The following is a 23,868-nucleotide window of genomic DNA, read 5'->3' on the forward strand; positions in this document are numbered from 1 at the left end:
CAGTGAGAGAGTAGCACTGATGCATATACACTACCAAATGTAAAATAGATAGCTAGTGGGAAGCAGCTGCATAGCACAGGGAGATCAGCTTGGTGCTTTGTGACCACCTAGAGGGGTGAGATAGGGAGGGTGGGAGGGAGGCTCAAGAGGGAGGGGATATGGGGATACATGTATACATATAGCTGATTCACTTTATTGTACAGTAAAAACTAACACAACAATTGTAAAGCATTTATACTCCAATAAAGATGTGGAAAAAAAATACTACTATATACTACCTTATTCAGCTCAGGAAGTACGTGGTCTTCGGTCATTCTCAACATTGCTGGAAATATAAATTTTAAAACTACCTTTAAAGGAAAACTACAAACATAATTTTAATTATAGATGCATGTCAAAAACTAAATGTATTTCACTGGACTACATTTTCCATTTTCAACAGCTTCTTGTCACCAAGGAAAACTTATTTTTCTTCGAAGAACTAAAAGATGAAGAATTTAAATTTGATTTATATTTTCAGGTTCAAAATGGTTGGTATAGCAATCCTAAACTATTATTTTTCATTTTCTCCTTCAATTCAACCCACTGCCACTCCAGACAAACAAACCTAACTGCTGCCTTGAGCTAAGACTACGTGTGCAGGGATTCCTCCTAACTTGGTGATGTTTCTTCTCTTAAAATGTGCAAGCAATTCTTTCCTCCAAAAGTCTTAGAATACCAAAAAGATGTGTTTCTTTCCCTTGGGCTTTTTTGCTACATGAAGATATTTCCACTAAGACTTATGTGTGTAAATACACACTTACATGTGTGTATATATATATTTATATACTTTCTTTAATATTGTGGTTGGTTCTTTTTGTCCTTTCATAGGGGTGTCTTTATCAATACCATGTTTTCTATACATATTACATCCACCTAAGTCAAGAAGTATGCTGCATGTGCTTTTGCATAGTGTTTGAATATGTTTCTTATGTTTGGTTGGGAAAAAGCATGTTGGACATTATTCTGCAAATATGGATTATTTTAAGAAACTGTTTTTAATTAATTCAAACTTCTAAATTATCTGAAAAACCAGCCATAATCTAGGTTCTACTCATTCATTTATCCATCCAAAAATTAATTATTGAGTGTAATATAGGTACTAGGGATACAGCAGTATAATAGAAGTCCCTGCCTTCATGGAGACTTCATTTTACACAAGAGCAAACCAAGGTTAGAGCGCTAACTAGTGGCAGCACTCAGTTACAGTTAGGTTTCCAGTTCTCCAATCCAGTGTGCTTTGCTCTAATGACAAGGACTGAGCAGTAATTCATTTATCTTCTAATGCAGCTTCTTATTACAGTTAGGACAGGCAATAAGAATATAAACTGCCTAATTACTCCAATAATTATCAGTAAAACCTAGCTACTACTTCTGTAAAAGAAAGTCACTTCTAAGGTTTCATTTAATTTTAACATTGTAGTTTATTCTAATTAACTCTGATATTAAACAGGCTGGCCTGATAAACACTCTGGCTCCCCATTCTGGCTAGTGTTGGTATGGTTTTGAGAAAAATCTAAGAATTTTAAATGTCAACATCTACAGATCGCTTTCATTTTTTTATTGAAAGCAATTATACTAGGCTAACAAATATGAAAAGTCTGTTTTAAAAATATGAGAATTAAAGATCTGGGCATTTGTTTCAAGGATATTAGCACATTACAGGTAATTTACTTTCTATTTTACTCTTTAGAATTTTAACAAATATGGGATAAATTCCACTTACGACTAAATTTTGCATACGTTGGAGGGAAATGTATGCTAAATTATTTCAAAGATATTAATAGAGGTCACAAAAATAGCAGTACAAATGGACCTAAATAAAATATGCATATCCTGTAGAGTGAGCATTGAAACATTTAATATCAAGTCAGTAACTATTTGTTAATTACCTACAAACGCAAAGATACTGTGGAGACAAAAAGAAAGGCCACAAGTGGTCTGCATTCTATTTAGCTAGGGCATCATTGTCCAATAGAAGAGATAATGGAAATGTTCTAGTTCTGTGCTGTCCAACATGGTAGCCACTAACCACATGGGCTCCTGATCACTTAAAATGTGGCTAGCATGACTAAGGGACTGCGTTTATAATGCTACATAATTTCAACTAATTGAAACAGCCATATGTGACTAGTGGCTACCATAATGAATGGCACAGATCTAGAGACAGAAGACCAAAGTATAAAACAGGAGCTAAGCTATTCAAGGGCAGAGGTTTTGTCTTATTTTTTCTCCCCCTTTTCCCACAAATCTAACACCTAACAATACCTAATACAAAGCAGAGATTTAAAAAATGTTACTTTAACCTAAGGAGACATTACAAGGTAAGTAAGGGTCAATTCTCAGTGAGTGACAGAGACAACCAATGCTAGAAGGTTTATCTGTGGGGGTGGAGATGGGTGGGTGTATAGAAGAAATAAGACTGGCCATGTGTTGAAAACTGCTGAAACTGAGTGACGAGTAGAAGGCAGGTCACTTATACTATTCTCTCTACTTCAATAGGTATTTCAAATTTACTATAGTAATTGAAATATGCTAAATTGATATTCCCACAATTTTTTAAAAAAGTGTTAAAAATACAAGAATGCTTCATTCAATTCACTTACCCACATACAGCCACCGAAAAAATGCTTTGAAGTTTTTCATACTGCTATCTATAACTCTAGAAGATAAAAATAAATCAGAAATGAAATTATTATATGGGGTTCATGTATCATTGTTCAATTATTGTAGAACATAATAATCCTTTTTGTTCTATTATACCGTATCTGGATGACATTTAAGCCTTTACAACAGATTTAACAAATAAAACACATACCCAAAAATAAAATTTCAAAAGAGCAAATCCTGATTCTTTTAAAAAATAAAGCAAATAACTCAGATTCTAACTGATTATAACAGCCTTTCCACAAACTGTGTAACAGTCTTTCCTTTCCGGGCACTCAGTAAAGTATGAAATCCTTTTCTAACTTTGGCAATAAAAGAAATCAGAAAAAATGTTTCTGGCACCATTCTCAGTTTTAAAAAAAATACTCACTGATCAGTAAGAAGAAAAAAACATCAGACACAACAGAAAATCATTATTATAAACTTGTAATATGTCACTACCACTACCTCTGGTATCAATAGACATTACTTTTGGAAGTTGATTTTTTATCCTTACAGCAATGAATCTCAAAATTTGAATTTCCTTGGGCTTTACACAAATGTACCCCCAAGATTAAGGGTTATAAGTGGAAGTCATCTTCACTTTGATGAAACTGTCTCTGAATATAAAGATGGATATCATTTTTTTTTAAATCTCTTTGAGCTCACATCTGTAAGATAATTACTCTAAGCAAATAATATGTGCACTTTTCACCCCTAAATCTCAAAGTCCCTTCCAAGCATTAAATGTCATAATACTACTGGAGAAGTAGGTCAGCATCATTAACCTTTCTGTACACAGTAAAACACCTGACATAAAAGACTGTAACATCTCTTGCATTACCAAGCACTATGATCAAAATTCTCTTGCAGCAAAAATGAAAAACAGAAAAGACGTTCCTTTCTGTCTTTCCCAGTCAATACTCTCACCCCAACCCCAGGCAACCACTGATCTATTATAGGCTAATGTCAAAGTTCTCACTGCCTCAGTTTCTCCATTATAACCTAAAATAATGCTATATTCTACTTATCTCAAAGGAGGAAGAAGTTAAATCAAAAACTACCTTTCACTGAAAGGTGAAAGGTGATCACAGAAAGCTTAATATTTTATGTTTACTCTCTGCAAATAGAACCAAAAAATTATTCAACATTCAGCAAAAGGAATATCATTTCTCCTCCTGCTTTGTTCTTTGAGCACACACATCTGTAATAAGCTCTACCTTCTAGAAGTCCATTAGGGGCTTCCCTGGTGGTGCAGTGGTTAAGAATCCGCCTGCCAATGCAGGGGACATGGGTTTGATCCCTGGTCCGGAAAGATTCCCCATGCCACGGAGCAACTAAGCCCATGTGCCACAACTACTGAGCCTGCACTCTAGAGCCCGCGAGCCACAACTACTGAAGCCTGCACACCTAGAGCCCGTGCTCCGCAACAAGAGAAGCCACCGCAATGAGAAGCCCGCGCACCGCAAGGAAGAGTAGCCCCCGCTCGCTGCAACTAGAGAAAGCCCGTGCACAGCAACGAAGACCCAATGCAGCCAAAAATAAATAAATAAATTCATTAAAAAAAAAAAAAAGCCCTTTAAAATGATGGTGGGTTGGTGGGGAGAGGTGGATGTGTTATAAACTCACACACAAAAAGAGGACAGTAGAAAAAAATTTTTTTTAAGTTTCAGAAATGTCAAAAGCCGACAGAAGACTGGTGACTGGTGAAGGTCACCAGAGGCGGCCACGTGCCGGGCACTGTGGAAAGAGAGCAGCAAGGAATCATCCGCCCGGCAGAACCCCAAGGATACTCAGTCCTTAGAAACATCAAGTTCAACAGAAGACATTAGGATGACGTCTGGGGCTGGACAAAGGAGGACAAACTGAAACAGAGAGTGGCCAATAAACTCTTTCCCCCAAAACATGAATGCCTAGGCGTTTACTACCTTCCAGACAAAAACAGAGCTCTTCAAAGAAGCTGAATAAACTGGGAAGAGCCAAGGCGGTGCCGGGTAGGCACAGGCCGCCCACAGCACAGGTCCGCATGCTCTGGCACTCATGCTGGCTTTGGGCTGCCCTGCACCCAGCAATTCCAAGCAACTTTAAACTGCCTCGCGAATAAATATGAGTAAACAATCGGGCATCAGGTTTTTGAAGGAAGCTTGCAACAAGAGACCAAAATAAACAGCAAAGTGACACACAAAGAGGAGATAATTCAGGGAGCAGCAGAGATTTTTTGAAAACTCTAACGTCCTCAGAGAGCTGTGAGAAGATGTCGCATCCACAAAGCAAGAGCACAGCTTTGAAAAATGATTAAACAAATACGAAAACACTTAGAAATTAAAAGACGGGACTGCCATAATAAGACATTCAATAGCATGATTCAGGTCAATGATCTCGTCCTCCAACCCACCTGGGCTATTTATTCTAAAGTTCACACCCTAGACCTTCATTACCAACGTGAACCTTTTTTTAAAATTTACTTATTATTTTTGGCTGCGTTGGGTCTTCTTTGCTGCACACGGGCTTTCTGTAGTTGCGGCGAGCGGGGGCTACTCTTTGTTGCGGCGCGTGGGCTTCTCATTGCGGTGGCTTCTCTTGCTGTGGAGCACGGGCTCTAGGCACGTGGGCTTCAGTAGTTGTGGCACGCAGGCTCAGTAGTTGTGGCTCGTGGGCTCTAGAGCACAGGCTCAGTAGTTGTGGTGCATGGGCTTAGCTGCTCCACAGCATGTGGGATCTTCCTGGACCAGGGCTCGAACCTGTGTCCCCTGCATTGGCAGGCGGATTCTTAATCACTGCGCCACCAGGGAAGTCCACCAACGTGAACATTTTAAATCTCAATTTTTTTATTTTTTATTTATTTATTTTTGGCTGTGTTGGGTCTTCATTTCTGTGCGAGGGCTTTCTCTAGTTGCGGCAAGCGGGGGCCACTCTTCATCGCGGTGCGCGGGCCTCTCACTATTGCGGCCTCTCTTGTTGCGGAGCACAGGCTCCAGACGCGCAGGCTCAGTAGTTGTGGCTCACGGGCCTAGTTGCTCCGTGGCATGTGGGATCTTCCCAGACCAGGGCTCGAACCCGTGTCCCCTGCATTAGCAGGCAGATTCTCAACCACTGCGCCACCAGGGAAGCCCTTAAATCTCAATTTAAAGCACCCTGCTCACCAACAACTATCTTTCCAGTGACTTTTCTCCAGTAGCCCATTCATCCCACCAAGACTACCACTTACTAGTTCTACCACCTTTCACTGTCTCGCACCCCCTCTGTGTCCTCACTTCCCTCCTAAACCAGTACAGATTTGAGGTTTATCATTTTAATCATGCCCTTGCTTCAATTTCTTGCCTCCCCTTTGCTTCCTTTTACTCACCAACCCTAGTAATTCAAACTGCTCACCTACTCTGTGCTCCCACTCGAGCAGCTGACCCTGGCTGGGGAAAGCCACACAGCCACGCTGGCTGGTCTCATTTTAACGCTCCTGGGAACGCTAACCAAGCAGCCCTTAGCACTACTGACAATCCTCCTGCTTCATCAGCCCATTCACGCTCCCACTGTACTAGACAAATGGCTCACACCTCTTCCTTTATTCTCAAAGCTCAGTACCACTTCCCCATCCTTACCTTCAGCTGATGACAGAACATTTCATATTTCCATTAAGATAATAAAAACAATTAGAAGTGAACATCCCCAAGCCCTCATCTGCTCATATACCAGCAACTGTGACCCCTGTCTTGGCCTTCTCTCCTGTAACTATGGAGGAAATATTTTTCCAGCACCTTCCCTGACACACTAAATCCCATCCCCTCTTGAATCCTCTTGCTCTAGCAATCTTCCCTCTCTTTGCCATCTCAACTGTTCCCCTTCAGAAGAACGTTCCCATCATATATAAATATGCTCTAATTTCTCCCATTGTAAAAAGAAAGAAAAACCCAATGACTATTTTTAAATGCTGGCCGTTCCCTTTACAGCAAAACTCAAGAGACTACATGTGCTGTTTTCTTTGCATCTGCTCTCATTCTGCATCATACCTGCTCCCATGACTCCACAGAAGTGGCTCTCATCAAGGTCACCCATCATCTATTCTGATAATATTCTGATCTATTCCACTTCTGGTCCTCACCTTACTTGACTCAGCAGCATTAGACAACCAATCCCTCATTCCTTCTTGCAACGCGTCCTTCACTCAGCCTGCAGGACACCCACTCCTTGGTCTTTCTGCCTCTCCGGTTTCTTTCGCTAGCTCCACATCAACCCCATTTCTAACACTGGAAAGCCCATCACCCAGTCTTCAGATCTCTCCTCTAAGCGCACTCACTATCTCATCCAGGTTTGTGGCTTAAAATAATACCAATGTGCTGATGGCTCCCAAATTTACATTTCCAGCCTGGATCCCTCACTTGAACATAATCTCATACAATCAACAACATGCTGGACAGCTCCACCAGGGTATCTAACAGACATTTCAATTTAATATGCCTAATACATTGACCATGTGATCAAAATTAACATCAATAAGAAGAGGTAGACAGACACTGTTTGCCTCTGGATGTGACACCTTGAGAAGGACACTCCACCGATTATGTAATATTCTGGCCAGGGATGTATAACCTGAATCAAACCATGAAAAAATCAGATAAACCCAAACTGAGGAACATAAAATACATATATATTTCCTATATTCTCCCCCAAGTCTTCCCCATTTCAGTAAATGTTAGTCATACTCTACCAGGTGCTCAGGACCTAAACTCGTAATTATCCATGACTCCTTTATTTTTACCATCCATACAACCATTCAGCAATCTTGTTATTTCTACTTTGAAAATATATCCAGATTCTGACCATTTCTGATTCTGACCACCATTTGTCTCATGGCTTCTGTCCTTGCCCTCATATAATCTATTCTCAATACCAAGTAAATAACAAGAGGGATCTCTTTAAACCTAAGTCATATCCTGTCGCTCCACTGCTAATAACTCCCTAAGAGCTTTTTATTATACCCAGAGTAAAAGCCACAGTCCTTACAACTGCCTACAGGCTCTACACAACCCGGCCCATCCTCTGTGACCTCTTTCAATTCATCCCTTACAGCTCACGTTGTTTTTCAAGTCACTTTAACTGTAGTGGCTCCTTGAGGTCCCTCAAATACGCCAGGCATGCTCCAAACTCAAGGCCTTTATACTTGCTGTCTCCTTTGCCCCCAAAATAACAGGGCTCACTCCCTCCTCTCCCCAACATTACCTTCTCAGTGAGGCCTTCCCTGACCAAAAACTTGCACCCCTACCCCTAGCATGCCCTAGGTCCTCCTTCCCTCATTAGCTTTTCCCACCACTACTTATCACTATCTGACTTGCTGTATGTTTTAATTATTCATTTCTTTATTCTCTGTCTCATCATGTAAGAATATAATATCTATGAAGGCAAGATTTTTTTTATCAGTTTTGTTCACTGCTATACCCTCAGCATCTAGAATAGTGTCTAAAACATAGTTAAATGCTCAATAATTGTCTATGATGAATGATAGCACTGGATAATTAAGTCAAAAAAATTTCACAGGAAACAGAAAAGATATAAAAAAAATGAGAGTAAAAATAAAAGACATAGAGGATCAATCCATGAAGTCTAATATCTGACTAACTAGATTTCTAGAACAAAAATCTAGTTAAAAAAAAAAATTCTAGTTAAAAAAAAGGAGAGGGAGAAGAGGAAATTATCAAAATAATAATACAATATAGAATTCAGGTTAAAATGGCATTTTCTTATTATGAGTACAACAAATGAGAAGACCCACAGTTAAAACTCTATTGTGAAATTTCAACATATCAAGGATGAATAAAGCTTTTTGAGAGGAGGAAAAAAAATAGCACACAAAGGAATGAGAATCAGAAGCACCAGACCTTCCACTGGCAACAATAAGGTCAAAATACAATGGAGCAAAGCTTTGAAAGTTCTATGAGAAAATGAATCCCCCTTCATAATCTATACCCAGTCAGAACCATCAATTAAGTGTGGCAGAAGGAGAAAAGACACAAAAGGACACAGAAAGCTTACCCTCACACATCCGTTTTCTAAGTTATTGGGAGATATTTTCCACAAAGTGATTAAATGAACCAAGAAACAGAGGAGATCCTGGAGGTAAGGATCTAACCCATGAAAGCAAAGAAGAAACTGCCAGGGCAGTGGCTGCACGAGATGGAGCCCCCACGCAGGCTGGTGCAGGCAGGGGGAGGCTAATGGAGGAGGCAGCAGGGACAGAGGGAGTTCCAGGGGTGTGACACTGCCCCTGAGACGGCGGACAGCCTGAGGATGTGAGCAAGGCAGACTGTGCAAGGACAAAGCAAGCGGAGTCTAGGAAAGACAGACACACAGAGAAGAATAATTTCTCAAAACTGGTAAGTAAAAGAAAGGCAGTACAGTCATACAATTTAGAAATATGGAAGTAACCTACAGACCTAAAACCAGAAATAGTTACAAGGATTCCCTCTGGAAAGCGGACCTGGGGTGAGGATGGGCGGGACAGGAAAATACCACTTTAATGTATGAAACTGCTGTGCTACTGGATTGTTTTAATCATGTAAAGGTATAATTTTGATAAAAACTTAAAAACTCATTTTTAGAAAATCACAACAATTTGCTAGGTTCTTATTTATAAGTAAAAAGTAAAACATTCTCAAGTCAATGATTCCGATATTCAAGTATCCCCAATACTTACTGAAGAAGTTCATTTGCCTTGAGTATGAAAGAACCCACCGCAGTAATAGCATCTAAAAGGAAGTAAATAAATAAATATCATTTGTCAAATAAGTCAAGTGGATTTAATGCATTCTATTGAGGAATTAAATTACCACCTTCAATTCCTGAAGCATCTAGTCCAAGAGGTTCATATTTTTGCTTCCATGAAGCCATTCCTTTCAGTTCACTCAAATGGTATAATAAAGACTCTGAGCCACTATCAAAAACAGAGCAGAAACACCATCATCAAGGTGGCAGGCAGCTACTATCTTGCTTGAATATTTCTAAGTTTTCAGAAATAAAAACTGAAAAGTAACTTTTTCTTTCTATGAGAAATAATTATTTCTCAAAATTATTTTGAAAAGCTGTAGAAGAATCATTTGGTTGTCATGACTAGTGAGATGAATATATGACCACAAGATTAAACTTTGTAAGATCAAATTATGCTCCACAGTTAGTCCTGGCACTTTTAAGATAGTCATATGGTCATATTGTTCACCCAACAGCTATGTATTTAACATTCAACAAATATTTATTAAGCTCCAACTTTAGGTCCGGCACTATGCTAAATACTGGGGACTTAACGGTGAACAAAACAAAAGGGTCCTCATGACACTGACAGTCTAATGGGGGAGACAGTCATAACCATATAATCAGAGAGTATATCATTCCAACTACCATAAATGCCTTAAAGGAAACACACCAGGTGCAGGTCTAACAGAAGAACCTGATCTAATCTGGGGATTAGAGAAGGCTTCTCTGAACAAGTGAGATTTGAGCTGAGAGCTAGAGAATGCAAGTGAAGAACAGGGTGGGAGTGTTCCAGAAAGCAAAAGGGCTGTACAAAAGCCCTGGGTAGGAGAAAAACTGTCAAGTTTGAGAAGGCTACCAGTGTAGGTGAAGCAGATAGGCAGCCATCCAAAGGTATTAGTCCTAAGAAATGGGAAGGCACTGGAAGTTTTTAAATAAGAGTAACATGATCAGATCCACTGTAGAGAATATATTTGAGGGGCATAGTGTAGGCTGGAGGAGACCAGGACAGAGGGTCCTAAAGTGATCAAAGCAGGAGGTGATATAGTAAGGGCCGGGGTCTCAGCATAAAGGAATTTATCAAAATTTAAGTCAAACACTGAACATCTACCTGCAAACTGCTTCACTGAGGTAGCTGTAGCTAGAAACAGCATGAGACTTGAAAATCTGGGACAGTCTTGGCTCTGACACTTAATAACTTTGGGTCAGCCATATATAACCATTTTGAACTTCAGTTTCTTCTAAATGAGGATAATCATAACCAACACCTTGCCAAGGAGTTAAATGCAAAAATATATACATGCTTTTACATAACATATAAAATGATATACAAACTTACTTAATTTCACCACTCAAAAAAGGGTATATGCCCTATTCAAGACATACCTCATGGCTGTCTGGGTGAGATAAAAGCCCAGACAGGGCCTCGGGTGGTGAAAAGATGTTGGAAAGTTATTTTATAAAGCAGAATTACCATTATTGATTCTTTAAATCTTGGGCACTCCAAGAGTCCCCTCAAATGCTAATGCAACAATTTTAGCCAGAAGAGGCTCAAACAGAGAATGCCAGATGATGAAAAGAAGGTTGCAGAAAGAAGACCAATGCCAAGTACGTGTAGATGCAATACCAAAAGATTCTACAGCACCTTCATACCTCTGTAAGTGACTTATAACCAATTTTTGTATACTGGAATACGATGACTCTATAGACTGGCCAAGCTTTTTTAAGCCCTAATTAAGAGAAAAGAAAGTATTCAGCATACAAGTAAGATACTCTATGCCATTCTAAAAAAAATTAAGAATGTGTTCATAGCCATTAAAATACAAAGATAACCACACCTTTACTGTTAACTGGTTCATTAAGAGGGTCTGAAGTTCAGCACTAGAATGAAAAAGAAACTATTTTTAGTCTTTATTCAAAATCTGAATGCATCACTTAAAACGTTTAAATTTCAAAGAACAAACAAGATTTTTAAACAAAATTAAAAAAAAGAAATAGCCCAACAAAAATTAAGACTTTGTTGGACTCACAAAGAAATGGACAAAACAGGAAACAAGTCTAGGAACAGACTGAAGTAGACATAAGGATGTACTATACGCTAAAATGGTATTTCACATCAGTAAGAAGAAGGTGTAATACTCAATGAATTATACTGGGCAATTACCTAAACACTGAAAAAAAAAGAAGTTAGTCTTCCACAGCATATGACCAAATAAATCACATCTGGAACATGTAAATGGAATAAAAACATAAACCACAAAAAAATCTCTGGAGGAAAATACAGATCTTTGAACACTTAATATGGGAAAGCTCTTTTTAAGAATAATGTTAAGGCAAACACAATAAAGGAGAAGATTGATTTGGCTACATAGAATTTTAAAATTTTTATACATTTAAAAAGTATATATATAATACATTTACATATATTATACATACACTCAGAATGATCACATTTATGTAAAAAATAAATACGTGAATAAAAAAGCCTAGAAAAATATATACTACTTTTTTGGTCTTCGTGCACCAGAATTTTCTATTTTTTTTTTTTTTTTACAATGAATGTGAATTGCTTTTGAAATAAATTACTTTAAAAAGAGAAGGAAAAGCAAGAGTACCTAATATGAGCTCATTACCTTGCTTTCCCCCACAACAGCAAGTCCATGAATTCATCTTGCACTGATGTGGTTGTATTCTTTTCCTAGAGAAAGATCAATAAAATCATAATAGGTATTCTTTAAATTATAAGCTTATTTATTCAAAATTACAGGAACATGACTCCCTTTCTTACCCTTAACCTTCTCTCAAATTCACATTTTTTAAAAAATTTATTTATTTATTTATTTTTGGGTGTGTTGGGTCTTCGTTTCTGTGCGAGGGCTTTCTCCAGTTCCAGCGAGCGGGGGCCCCTCTTCATCGCGGTGCGCGGGCCTCTCACTATCGCGGCCTGTCTTGTTGCGGAGCACGGGCTCCAGACGCGCAGGCTCATTAGTCGTGGCTCACGGGCCTAGTTGCTCCGCGGCATGTGGGATCTTCCCAGACCAGGGCTCGAACCCGTGTCCCCTGCATTGGCAGGCAGACTCTCAACCACTGCGCCACCAGGGAAGCCCTCAAATTCATATTTAAATTGCTTATCTGAATAGCAGTTACAGGAAAACAACCAGTCAGCTCTTCAACTCCTGTCCTTAATCCCCAAGCCCTACCAGCTCCACTTCACAATCCTGTCCCCACCTAAGTTGTACCAAGGGGAAGAGCTGGTGTATCACTCTCTGAGATAATAGTATGAAGTTAGACCAAACCGACTGAAAGAAATCATGATCTGAGCCTTTTACAAAACAGACTGATTTTTCTCATGTCCTTCGTGAAGTAAGAATAACGTGCATTCTTTAACACCTTCCATGGGAAACTCCAGGTATATTACCTGCACAAACTTGGTGAGACGAGAATCCATCTGCATCAGTATTTCTTCCCATGCTTCACACATACATGTCAGTGACAAATTTATATACTATTAACAAGAAGATAAAAATATTAAAGTAGCAAAAAATATTTAAGTCAACATGCTAACTAAATAATACATGTTTCTTACTGTCAACTGTCTCAAAGAAATCCAAAATTTACTATAAATCACTTTTAACTCAGTTAAGCCTGAGAAAGAAAAGACCATAGCTAACACTTGATAATCACTTAACTATCAAACTTTCTCAAATTCAATTTTTATCTGGTAAAACAGATATTTTCCAGCTTTTCACATATAAGATGCATTTTATGTACATTAACTGTCAAAATGCTGACTGGTCAACTATTCAATTTTCAAACAGTATCCTTTTAAAAAGACACTAATCTCCAGAAATCTTCGACATGAAGTACATTAGTGACTGTGACAGACTGAAAAAAGAAGGCCACAGTTCTTTGTAGCTCCTCTATGCAGATGTAGACTCAATTTCTCCAGTCCTTCAATCCGGGCTGGCCTTGGGTCTTAGTGTGACCAAAGCAGAAGTCTAAGGCCCCAGAAGGTTTTGCATGCTTCCACTTGCACTCTTGGCACCCCTGCCGTGGCCACCACTTCATGAACAAGCCTGGTCCAGCCGGCTGGCAGATGAGGAATGTGCAGTCCAGACAAAGCCATCACAGCTATGGGACACTTGGACCAGCCAGATGACCACCAATGTATGACCAAGCCCAGACCCGAATAGCTGAACCTGGCCCAGAACAACAGAACCTTCTAGCTGAGCCCAGCCCAAATCGTCGACTAAAACACCAATCACAAGCTAATTTGGGGTGCATTTATCATGTACAAAAGCTAACTGATATGATGTTTTCCATACTACTACTTTATTTGCAAAAACACTTTTAAAATTCCAAAATATTGTTTTATTTATGAGAATGTTTAAAAAGGTTTAAACTACTTTTTTTCTTTTCCTTTGAAGAAATAGAGATGGGTGAGAGTAGATTTTCAATTAAATTTCTTTTTCTTGCTTTAATGGACATTATAAACTTGTCTATCAGATTAGACACCTCCGCCACATAAAGTTGGCTTTAAGAAGTAAGATTTTCAAGTTTTTTATTTACAGAACATTAGAAACTTATAGTAAACAGTCACATAAAACAAGCTATAAATAAATACCTGTAAAAGAGCTGAAATGTGAGTAAACTTTCTGGCCATTCGAGTTACTTCAGGTAAGAAAGAGTACAATAGATTGGTTTCAAGCTGTCAAATCAAAATAATAAAGTGAGTCACAAGCAGACATATTTACTTCTTTTAAAGAAGAGTCAAGGTCTAACTACATATCAGAAAGACTATGCCAGAATTCTGCTCCTTTTGAGCATAATGGTTTGGAGAGTAACAGAATATAATCTTAGGATTTTCTAATCTAATTTTCTAATCTAAGTGTCTAACTATGCACAGATCACCCTCTTGAGGTTAGCAACCCCTTCTACATAATTAGAATAAATGTAATAATCTCCTTTATAACACTCTTATGAGGAATTTAAAAAATGATCACAAATATCTGTAAAAATTTTTAAAGGAATTATAATTATTGATAAATACAAGTGAAATATCTATTACAATGGTACATGAATTATCTCAATAAAGTTGTTTTAAAAATACCTATTACAAATTTCACATAAATAGTGAATCATTTTATTACAGCACCAAATGCAATCCTGGAAATCACATTTTCACAGAACCTCAAGATGAAGAGCAAATATGAACAATTGTTCCAGCAAACGTCAGGAAGTTAAGAGTTCTCTGATGTTCTGAATACAACGAACGTTGGAAGGCATCACATGCATCACATCTTGCATCTTTTCACCCTACTTTTGTTTGAGAGTTCATGCATACTTAGGCTAAGTGGCTGGGTTATCTGAGATGAAATTTTAGGGAAGACTTTCTTGAAGACAAGGCTACAATCTAAATACTCTACAGGAGCCCAGTTTCCACAATCTATGATACAAACAGCACACAATGAAAAAGGTTTTTCCCAACATTAAGTAGTCATCTTACACAAGAGGCAGTGTGTTAGTTTAAGAGCACCAGCTCTGGAGCCAGACTGTGCAGTATCACTTTCCAATGCTCACCAAGCAAATTACAGTTTGTGTGCCCATTTACTCAACTATAAAATGGGGATAATAATAGTACCTACCTATAAGGTTACTGTGAGGATTCAAATGAACTATACTGAATCACTCAGTACTGGGCACATATTAAACAATTAATAAATATTAGCTTTTATTATTATTAGGGTCAGAATCCAAAGAAAACACTTGGTACAAAGATGGAACTGGTATAGCAACGAGTTAATATGGTCACTAATAGACCATATTAATTATGCTGTGTCATTGGAATAGTAAGGTATTCACCAGTAAGACTCTATATATAAGTCTTAGAAGCTCCAAGTCGATTTTTTTGCTTTGTTTTGTTTTAATGACCATTAGAATCCAGTGAAATGGATAATAAAAAACTATAAAACCTTTAAAAATATATATTTACCCTCTGCTGCTATTAGGTTCCAGTACTCACCTGAAAGTATGAAACTTCTGGGGCACCAGTGGTGGAAACTTCTGTGACCACTGACAATGATTTCAAATCACTTGATAGACATAATGCAAGACAAGTACCAATAATCTGTAAAACAGTCAAATCTCCATTATATTTAGTGTTATTGCTAGACTGCATCTGCTTACAATATAGGAGGCAAATATTCAGAGCTCTAAAAAGCAGAAACACATGCTTGGCTCCTGCCACACACGTGGCACATGAAGGCATGTGTCCTCTTAGTTGCAAGGACACAAACACACACCCCCAACAAGGGGCCCAAACTAAGTGTTGGAGAACTAACGTTCCCACAGAGCCTATAACATTTTCTACCCTTTTAGGGAACTGTAAGAATAAGAAGAAAAAGATACAGAGAAGACCGAGACAGAGCATAAGACTGCTTCTGATGACGTTTATCAAATTCCAATCACAAAGTGTAGCTCTTAAACACCACAAGGCTAGAAAAACATTAAATCATAATCCAGTGTATCATACCAATCTTTCTGTTAAGAAAAACAATTTTGACTAATTCCACTAAGAGCCCCTGATCTTCACAGACATCATATCACTATTCTTAGTAGGAAAATTATCCTTTTAACATTTAAGAACAAATAATTCCAATAAATGAAATTAAGAAGAAAAGTAATGTTTTATTCTTTTTCCATAAATCAGTCAGCTGCTATATTCTAAGAGAAACAAAAAGGAAGATTTTAAAGAAAAACTTACCCCAGTGACTCGAGCAATTTTGAACATTCCATAAGCATAAAGCTCAATAAATGCAGAGCTTCCTCCAAGGACAAGAATATTAAGCCTAATTAAAAATAATGCAACAAGCTGAGGACAACAGAGAGGAGCGAGTTCTTAAACCAAGACGTGCTCCTGCCCTCACATAATCTGCATGTTCAAGCTTCCTTGTGGGGGAGCTGAATCCCCCAACAAATTCACCAAGACTCAATCACATTGGGCTTACTCCTTTCTTTCAAAGGAACAACATAAATTTCATCCAGCCTAAAAAACATCAGTTTACAGTAAAATAAGAATATATTATTTTAATGATGATTATATTTGTATACTCTCAATAACAAAATCATCTCTTTTCCAGTTAATATAAAGCGCCAACAGTTTTATCATGACTCTGATGCTAAATGCATTAAGTGAGCTTAAAGAACTTGAACATTTAAATTTAAATTTTAGAAACTCTAGCACTTCCACCCTCCTTTACTTTTTAAAATAAAAGTACATCTTAATATTAAACTTGACACAACCAAGTATCATAGAATACAAACGAGTAAATAATAGATATTGTCTGTTTATTGTTCAGAGGTATTTGTCAGCAATGAAATAACATGACAAATAAGGAAACTGTCCTTGGAACTTTAGTCTAAAAACTGCCTCAAATATCAAATATCAAATTTAAGAAAATAAGACTTGTTAAATATTTAAGATATCTGCAAGATTTACCTGACGTCTCCCAAAAGCTTAATAATTTCATCAGAATTTTCTTCACTAAAATATAAAAATAAATTGGGTTATCTTTAACTATATCTTTCAAATAATAAAAGATTATCTTACTTGAAAAGAAAAAAGGCATATCTTACCTAAATATTTTTGAGGTATTGCTATAACTAGAAAAAAAACAGAAATGCATTTTTTAAAACACATGAGAAAATTGTCATAGTGTTAAAAGGAAAGGAAAGAAATCTGCAAGATTAATTCCAATGAAATTAAACTCTGACACTTACTTTTTTGGCAGTGTAGGAAGTTTAGGTAAGAGAAGATTTGATTCATCCTCAGAACTATAAAAGGACGTTAGAACACTAAAAAGGTGAAAACAAAACAAAAACAAGCATTATAAAAACAAAGATTCTACGTTTCTTTCCATTAAAAAATACTAATTTTTTTAAATGCCCAATTTTATACATAATTTTACACATTACCAAGTAAACAGATGCCACACACAGTTTACCACTGTAAAATAGTCACTATAACAATCACAAACAAGAAATAGAAAAGTTGGAATTTCTTCATTTACTTATAACTTTATTTCTGGGAAAAAAAATCAGCCTACCCACTTTACATTTAGAGGAACAAATATTTATAAACAATTTTCTCAGCATATGAAATGTATTCAAATGTATTCAGTATCAGCACCAGATACAGACTGACTTAACTCTCCTCTAAGAACCAACACTGAACATACGAGTTCCAAGAGTAACTGTAAAGAACACTGCAATTATTATATAATGTAATGATGGCTTCTATGGCTTACATACATGTGAAGATGTAAAAACCCAGCAGGTACATAAGATGACACCACGTATTTTGAAACAGTCTTATTTATCCCCCCGCCCCTTTTTTTCAATCCTACCTCCGAATATGGCTGGAAATAAATGAGTAAGAAGGTGAAAAAGCAGTGTCCTGAGAGACCCTGGAATCTCCACATAATATTTCTGAACTCTTAATGGAAAGTGTGTTAGGAATACACTTAGCAGGTTACTGGACTGGGATAGAAATTACATGGTATATTCTGTTCTTCTAATCTTCTATGAATTCACATGACCATTTACAACCTTTGATTATTTGATGATGGATTAATCACTGTTTTATCTACAGTGAATTTCAAACCCCAGGCTAGACCTTGTTATCTAATGCTTTACAGTCCCTTCCTTAGGAAATATGTCAATTAATAACCAGGATTTACAAATTCATTTGATATTAACTTAAAACTTAATTAGAATGGAAAGAAAATTATCATATTTCCTCAAAAAAGAAACTTTTATTTTCAGTATTCACTAAGCCCATTGATCCTTTAAGCCATCTTTACTGCAAACCTGGCATAGTACTTGACTTCACAGACTAAGGCAAAATTATTTTCACAAAATAAGGAAACTATAGGGACCATGAACACAGAAAGAACCCATTCAGCATCAAAACAGAATGCTCAATTCAGCACTTTTTGTACTCTAAGAATATTTACTGAGACACAAAAACACAAAGCTCCAGGTGAAATATATGGTGAAAAGGAAAACAGAGCCTCAATTTGCTAATCAATAATTTTAATTAATATTCCTTGAATGTATAAGTCATCGATATAAACTGTTAAAAATAACTGAAAAGAAAAATCTTGGCCACTGAGGCATTACTGCTCCAATAAGAAAAGAGATTTTTTTCAAGAGAAAAAAAACCCAACAGAGCATTAAAAAAATTGCATTTTGATAAGCTTAAAACAAAAAGTTAAATGCCATGTACACATACTCAACACCCAGATACTCCTAAGTTTCCACTTTTAAAAAATGAGAATTTCAAAAACATCCTACTGTGATTACTGGGGTTTTTCTTTTTTTATTACTCAACCTGCTCTCGACGGTCACTTCCATCCAATGCATACAAGAAACTGGAGCCTCCACAGAAAATGAGTGCAAACTTTCAGGTTTTTCTACATCACACAAAACGATTTTCTTGGTGTCAGCAAGAGCAAAGGCCAAAACTAAAGAAGAAATAATCAGAATAAGTTAGTATAATATTTGAGAAAAATGGGTATTTCATTGCTTCCCCAATTTTACTATTTTAAATACATCATAATCATAGAAATGATTTAAGGCCAAATCCTTGCTTTAAATAACTAAAAAAAAAAAAAGATATTTTTGCATATAGTTATGCTGTTACACCTACGCTTATTTTCAAATGCTCAAACTTTCATGAGCAATCTACTACTTTCTCGGGCACTGTTCTTAACATCTTACATATCAGAGCCTCTAGACTGGAACCTTGATGCCAAGCAGAAAATACAGAACAGGCATCAACAAATAAACAATAATATCGTTATCACCAAGACATATTGGTCCCCACCTAAAAGCTGAAAAGTGATTTCATCTGCTTGGTTCTTGGAAGGTTTTTTATTCCTCTTTTTCATTTCTAACCCTTAATGAACAGGGCCATCAAATACTGATGGGTCTTCTTCTTTTCACTGTGGCTGAATTACCTAGTATAGTTTCTCTACATAAGTCATTAACATCTTCCTAACATATCAAATTGAAGAATTTCTAAATAGAGGGCTGTGAATTTCACTGTATACCAATACATGCAGCTTTGCTAGATGTGAGGCAATCCAAGTCTCCTCTTCTTCAAAACGATTTAAAGCAACCTTGAAATAATCATTACCAAAAAAAACCCTATTTTACTGTCGAAAATCACAAGACATTTTTTAATGATAAAAATATCATCTACTTAAATACATTTTCACACACACTGACCTTCCTGATTTTTGAGATCGTGGCATTTTTGGATGAATAGTGCAAGATCTCAAATTGTTACTTACAAAAGTTCTCTAATTTTACACATATTTTGTTTTTACGTAAAAGATGAAACAAGAACGGAGCAAGATGAGTACAGACAAAAATAGTTGTTATCTGTAAAGTGATAGGCTTTCAGGGCATTTTTACATACTTATATTTATCTAGGAAAAAAGTAAGCAATGAGGAGTACATATCATTTTACAGAAACAATTCTTTTTTTTTTTTTTAAGCACCAATGATACACATGAACTTTAAGCTGTATGATTTGTAGCATTTTCCTGTGCTGACTGGACATGTACAACAGCTCAAACAATGACTGTCCTTGTAACAACACATGGAAGAGGAGAGTTCAGTCCTCAGAGCTGCAATGCAGCAAGCTACAACACACAGGGCACCAAGAGGAGTCAGATCACACAGAATTTGAAGGAAGCGGGTCAGAACTGACAGTCCTTCAGGTGAGGCAAGCAAATGTGCAGAGAGAATATTTATGAGCCACGCATTTAATGCTAAAACACATTCTGGGGAGAAAAGGGCCATGATGGCACTGAACTGACTAGTGAGTGACAAATGAAGCTTAGGGCAAACAATGCAGGACAACACAATAGCGGAAGAACAAAACCAAAGTACTTTGTATATTCCCATCAAATTTCTTTTCAGCCTTATCCTTGCCAAGAAGTCAGATTTCATTTTAGAGATATCTTTGCCAAGAAACAAGATGGTAGAAGTAATCTGAGTTCTATGAAAACACTTTAAAGCATTTGAAAAAACAAAGTTCCCAAATTTAGAATTCTAGTATATAATAAGAATAAATTCTTTCTGGAAATAAGTTCTCTTTACAGAATACTCCTTCTGAAAAACAAAAATGTATTTTTTACAATACTATCATTACGTTTGCCATCTGGTCTCCAAGCAAGACAGGTCACTTCCTTTCCTGTATTTTCATTTGGTGGAAAACTCCAAACTCGATGAAAACTTGCAAGTCGATGAAGTAAAACCTGAGACAAAACAGGTACAATAGCAAATAATAAAAAATCCATTTCCAAAACTAAAATATACCTAGATTCCCACTATAAAATTTTTTAAAAATCATATCAAGTATAATATTTAGCTATCAGAAGAAATTTGAAGACAAAAGTGTCTGAATGAACTTAAGGTATTTTCAAAGAAATGGGTGAAACAAGGTCTAATTTAATCCTGTACCCTATACATTTCCTAACTTTCATGTCAATAAGAGACTTATCTTTTAGAAAGGAATAAGGCTGTCCAAGAAGATAACGAAAAAAGCAATAAAGGACACAAACAGAACTAGAAAGGCAGCTGTATAAGATCAAGTAACACTAAACTTGGAATCAGACAATTTCAGCTGTGTCACTTACTGGCCAAGGATCTCAGACAAGTCACTTAGTCATTCTAAATTTCCATTTCCACCGGGTATATTCCCACCTTAGAGGATCAAGATTATGCCCTGGAGCTCCTTGTGCTTTAAAAGTAAAACTGTCCCTACTCTATCCTCTATACAACCGGGAGAAATGAAGAAAAGGCCTCGAACTGCATGTGCTCCTGAAGATTCCCCCCCCCACACACACCTTCTTAGTTCCCTGCACTCACAGCTTTACCACTCCCTGCCTTATCTCATAGCATCCTTCCTTTACTCTTGGTTACAGGGAAGCCAGGACTCCAAGGAATCGCTCATCCCCGAGACCCAGTGCTCTTTTCTGAGCCCATCTCTGACTTTCCTTACTTCTGAAACCCTTCCTCTGTGCCCTCTGGAATTCATGGTCAGGTATCAAGATCCCCTGTATCTTCACTGTCTTCCCTGAAATGTACTTCTCACCTGAGGACACTGCTTCCCTACAGGATTCTCAGGTGGTGGCCATTTTGCACACCATGTCCCCTGTACTACTGCTGGGCTAGGAGATAAAGTAGATTTCCTCCTTGATGCCATTTCTGGCTGGTTTTTCTTCTCTTCTCTAAAATCCTCTAACTTTGAATCATATGCAATCAGACCATACCGCCTGCTATCCCTCTTAACTGCAGTCACCTATAGACTCCTAGGCCATCCCCCCCACCCCTCCCATTCCTGGGAGATTTGGACTCCTGTCTGGCTCACTCATGCTTTCCAACACTACTCATCACCATTCTTGGTGATTTCAAGAGATACAACGTCCTGACTTTTTGGTGCTCAACTACCTCTTCTTCAATGATCACATCCTCTACCTCACCTCAGTCACTCCCAGGGTCATGCCTGTGACCTTGTCATTACCAACAACTACAAATGCTGCCATAATCTTCAGTTGCAAACCTCCCACTTTCCATCACCACCTGTATCTCTCCTGCTCATCCCAGATACCCAACTTCAATTCTTCAACCTCACCAAGACATACAAGCCATTGACTCTACCACTGACCAACTCCTTGTCCCTCACCCGACAGGTGACCTCACTTCCCTACTTAATCGGGTTATAATCCAAAGTTCATCATTACAATCATTCCTCTTACATATAACTTCAACCCCCTTGCATCTCTCTTGCTTTGTCACAGTTAGTCACAACAACTCTGGTTAAACCCAACCATGCCTGCACCCATACAACTGAACAGAAAAAACATACAACCATGCTCACTAGTTTCACTACAAAATCACTAACCTCATGTGGCTCTTAATACTGACGAACAATCCTACCAAGTTTCACCAGTCCACTTGTCAGCTTTTTCGTACCTCTCTTTTCTCCTCAAAATTCCAATATTTTCTTCTCCATCCTCACTCCTAAAAAGCGCCCCTTCTTCTTCACTGAGAAAACGGAAGCAACAAATGCCCGCAATTGATTGCATCTATCCATCTGATCACAGTGATGCTCCTATTCTCTCCCTTCTCTCCTACTGTTGTGGCTGTACTACCTGCACTCCTCTCAGGGCCAGGACAGCGTTCCAAAACACCCTGGCAGTGGAGGGAGACTAGAAGATTTCATACAGGGCCTTGAGAAAGCAGATATCAATACCCTGGCAACGAGGTCGTGACAGTCAACACAGTTTTGCAGGCTGCTAAGTTTCCCTGACTGCTAAGTTCTCTTTACCACCTAGTTTCCAAGGTTGGCTGCACACCACACAACTCTCACCTGGCCAGATAACTATCAGGAAACCTGCCAAAAGGTCAAAGGAGTAAAGAAGCCAAGGTGAAGGTTTCCTTACAAAATGGCTGCCAAGTAACTAAAAACTCACAGCAGAAATTTACAACCCAGTTACACTGGATGAAGCGCAATACAATGTGAACTAGAAATGCTAACTGACAACACTCATGCACATTCCATCAGGAATCCAGTGATAGCTATCCAACCCATTCTATAAAACTTGGACAACAGAATAAAGATTCTTAAACATCCTCCGTGGCAGCTATAGACACGCACATTCGCAACTCAAGTCTGACAATAACCCATCTTTCTTCTGCCTGAACGGCAAGTAAACTAACTGCAGAGTCTGTGGACCTACTACTATGTCTAGCTCATGAGTGACACATGAGCCTTTAAAAAGCCCACTTAACAAATAACTGAAAGCCTTGGGGATGCAGGACTGTATGACTGCGTTAAGCTGCATGAAAACTGTTGTTCTGGCCATAAAATGCGGGAGGTGGGCGTATAAATGACCTTTCCCATATATGGCCCCTTAGATTCACTTAAAGTTTTCAGCAGGGCTGGAGGAAGGGGCGGGGTACACAGGTGGCCCGGGCTCGGTGTCCTCGGGGCTGCACGCCGGCTCACTCACCTCGCCCGCCGTATTGGCTAGAGCAATGAGATCCCGCTTGGGTGACCAGACCAGGAAGATGATCTCCTGCGGTAGCTGCTTCTCTCCCACCACCCGGAAGGACGGGAAACAGGTCGGGAAACGCAACATTGGGGCGGCCCTGCAAAAACACCCCTAATCGGAGGCCGGCAGGGGCCCCCCGGGGCCGCCCTGCCCGGGCCCGGCGCCGGCGCCGCCTCCGCCCCCGGCCCTTCGCACAGAGCCCGGATGGTGGCGGTACCTGCTAGATGCCCCACGGCAGCCAACGCAACCGGGACAGCCTCTGCCTCCCGTTCTCCCCCAGCGAGTTTGCAGCTGCCGCCGCGCGTGCGCGCGCGCTCCG

At 38.4% G+C, this 23,868-nt stretch overlaps 1 protein-coding gene across 3 annotated transcripts in view; it reads right to left on the reverse strand.

Moving 5' to 3' along the window:
* Positions 1–23,857, reverse strand: part of ANAPC4 (anaphase promoting complex subunit 4) — a 42,439-nt gene extending 18,582 nt beyond the window's left edge. Inside the window, exons 1-18 of one of the 3 annotated variants that reach the window (XM_082389256.1) lie at positions 23,767–23,857; positions 23,508–23,646; positions 20,642–20,747; positions 18,812–18,944; positions 17,200–17,274; positions 17,056–17,082; positions 16,919–16,963; positions 16,184–16,268; positions 15,443–15,547; positions 14,045–14,128; positions 12,839–12,925; positions 12,054–12,118; positions 11,259–11,301; positions 11,074–11,150; positions 9,507–9,607; positions 9,371–9,422; positions 2,646–2,701; positions 279–325 (exon numbers count right to left, since the gene is read on the reverse strand). In XM_082389256.1, coding sequence (XP_082245382.1) covers positions 279–325; positions 2,646–2,701; positions 9,371–9,422; positions 9,507–9,607; positions 11,074–11,150; positions 11,259–11,301; positions 12,054–12,118; positions 12,839–12,925; positions 14,045–14,128; positions 15,443–15,547; positions 16,184–16,268; positions 16,919–16,963; positions 17,056–17,082; positions 17,200–17,274; positions 18,812–18,944; positions 20,642–20,747; positions 23,508–23,636 — 1,317 coding nt within the window. In that variant the 5' untranslated portion in view covers positions 23,637–23,646; positions 23,767–23,857. Of the gene's footprint in view, positions 1–278; positions 326–2,645; positions 2,702–9,370; positions 9,423–9,506; positions 9,608–11,073; positions 11,151–11,258; positions 11,302–12,053; positions 12,119–12,838; positions 12,926–14,044; positions 14,129–15,442; positions 15,548–16,183; positions 16,269–16,918; positions 16,964–17,055; positions 17,083–17,199; positions 17,275–18,811; positions 18,945–19,306; positions 19,474–20,641; positions 20,748–23,507 lie in introns of those variants that run through there. The other 2 variants (XM_082389258.1, XM_082389257.1) reach the window with 2 other exon arrangements.
* Between the last annotated feature and the right edge of the window lie 11 nt (positions 23,858–23,868).

This window comes from Balaenoptera borealis (assembly GCF_965194805.1).
Source record: "Balaenoptera borealis genome assembly, chromosome: 4".
Classification (NCBI taxonomy): Eukaryota; Metazoa; Chordata; class Mammalia; order Artiodactyla; family Balaenopteridae; genus Balaenoptera; species Balaenoptera borealis.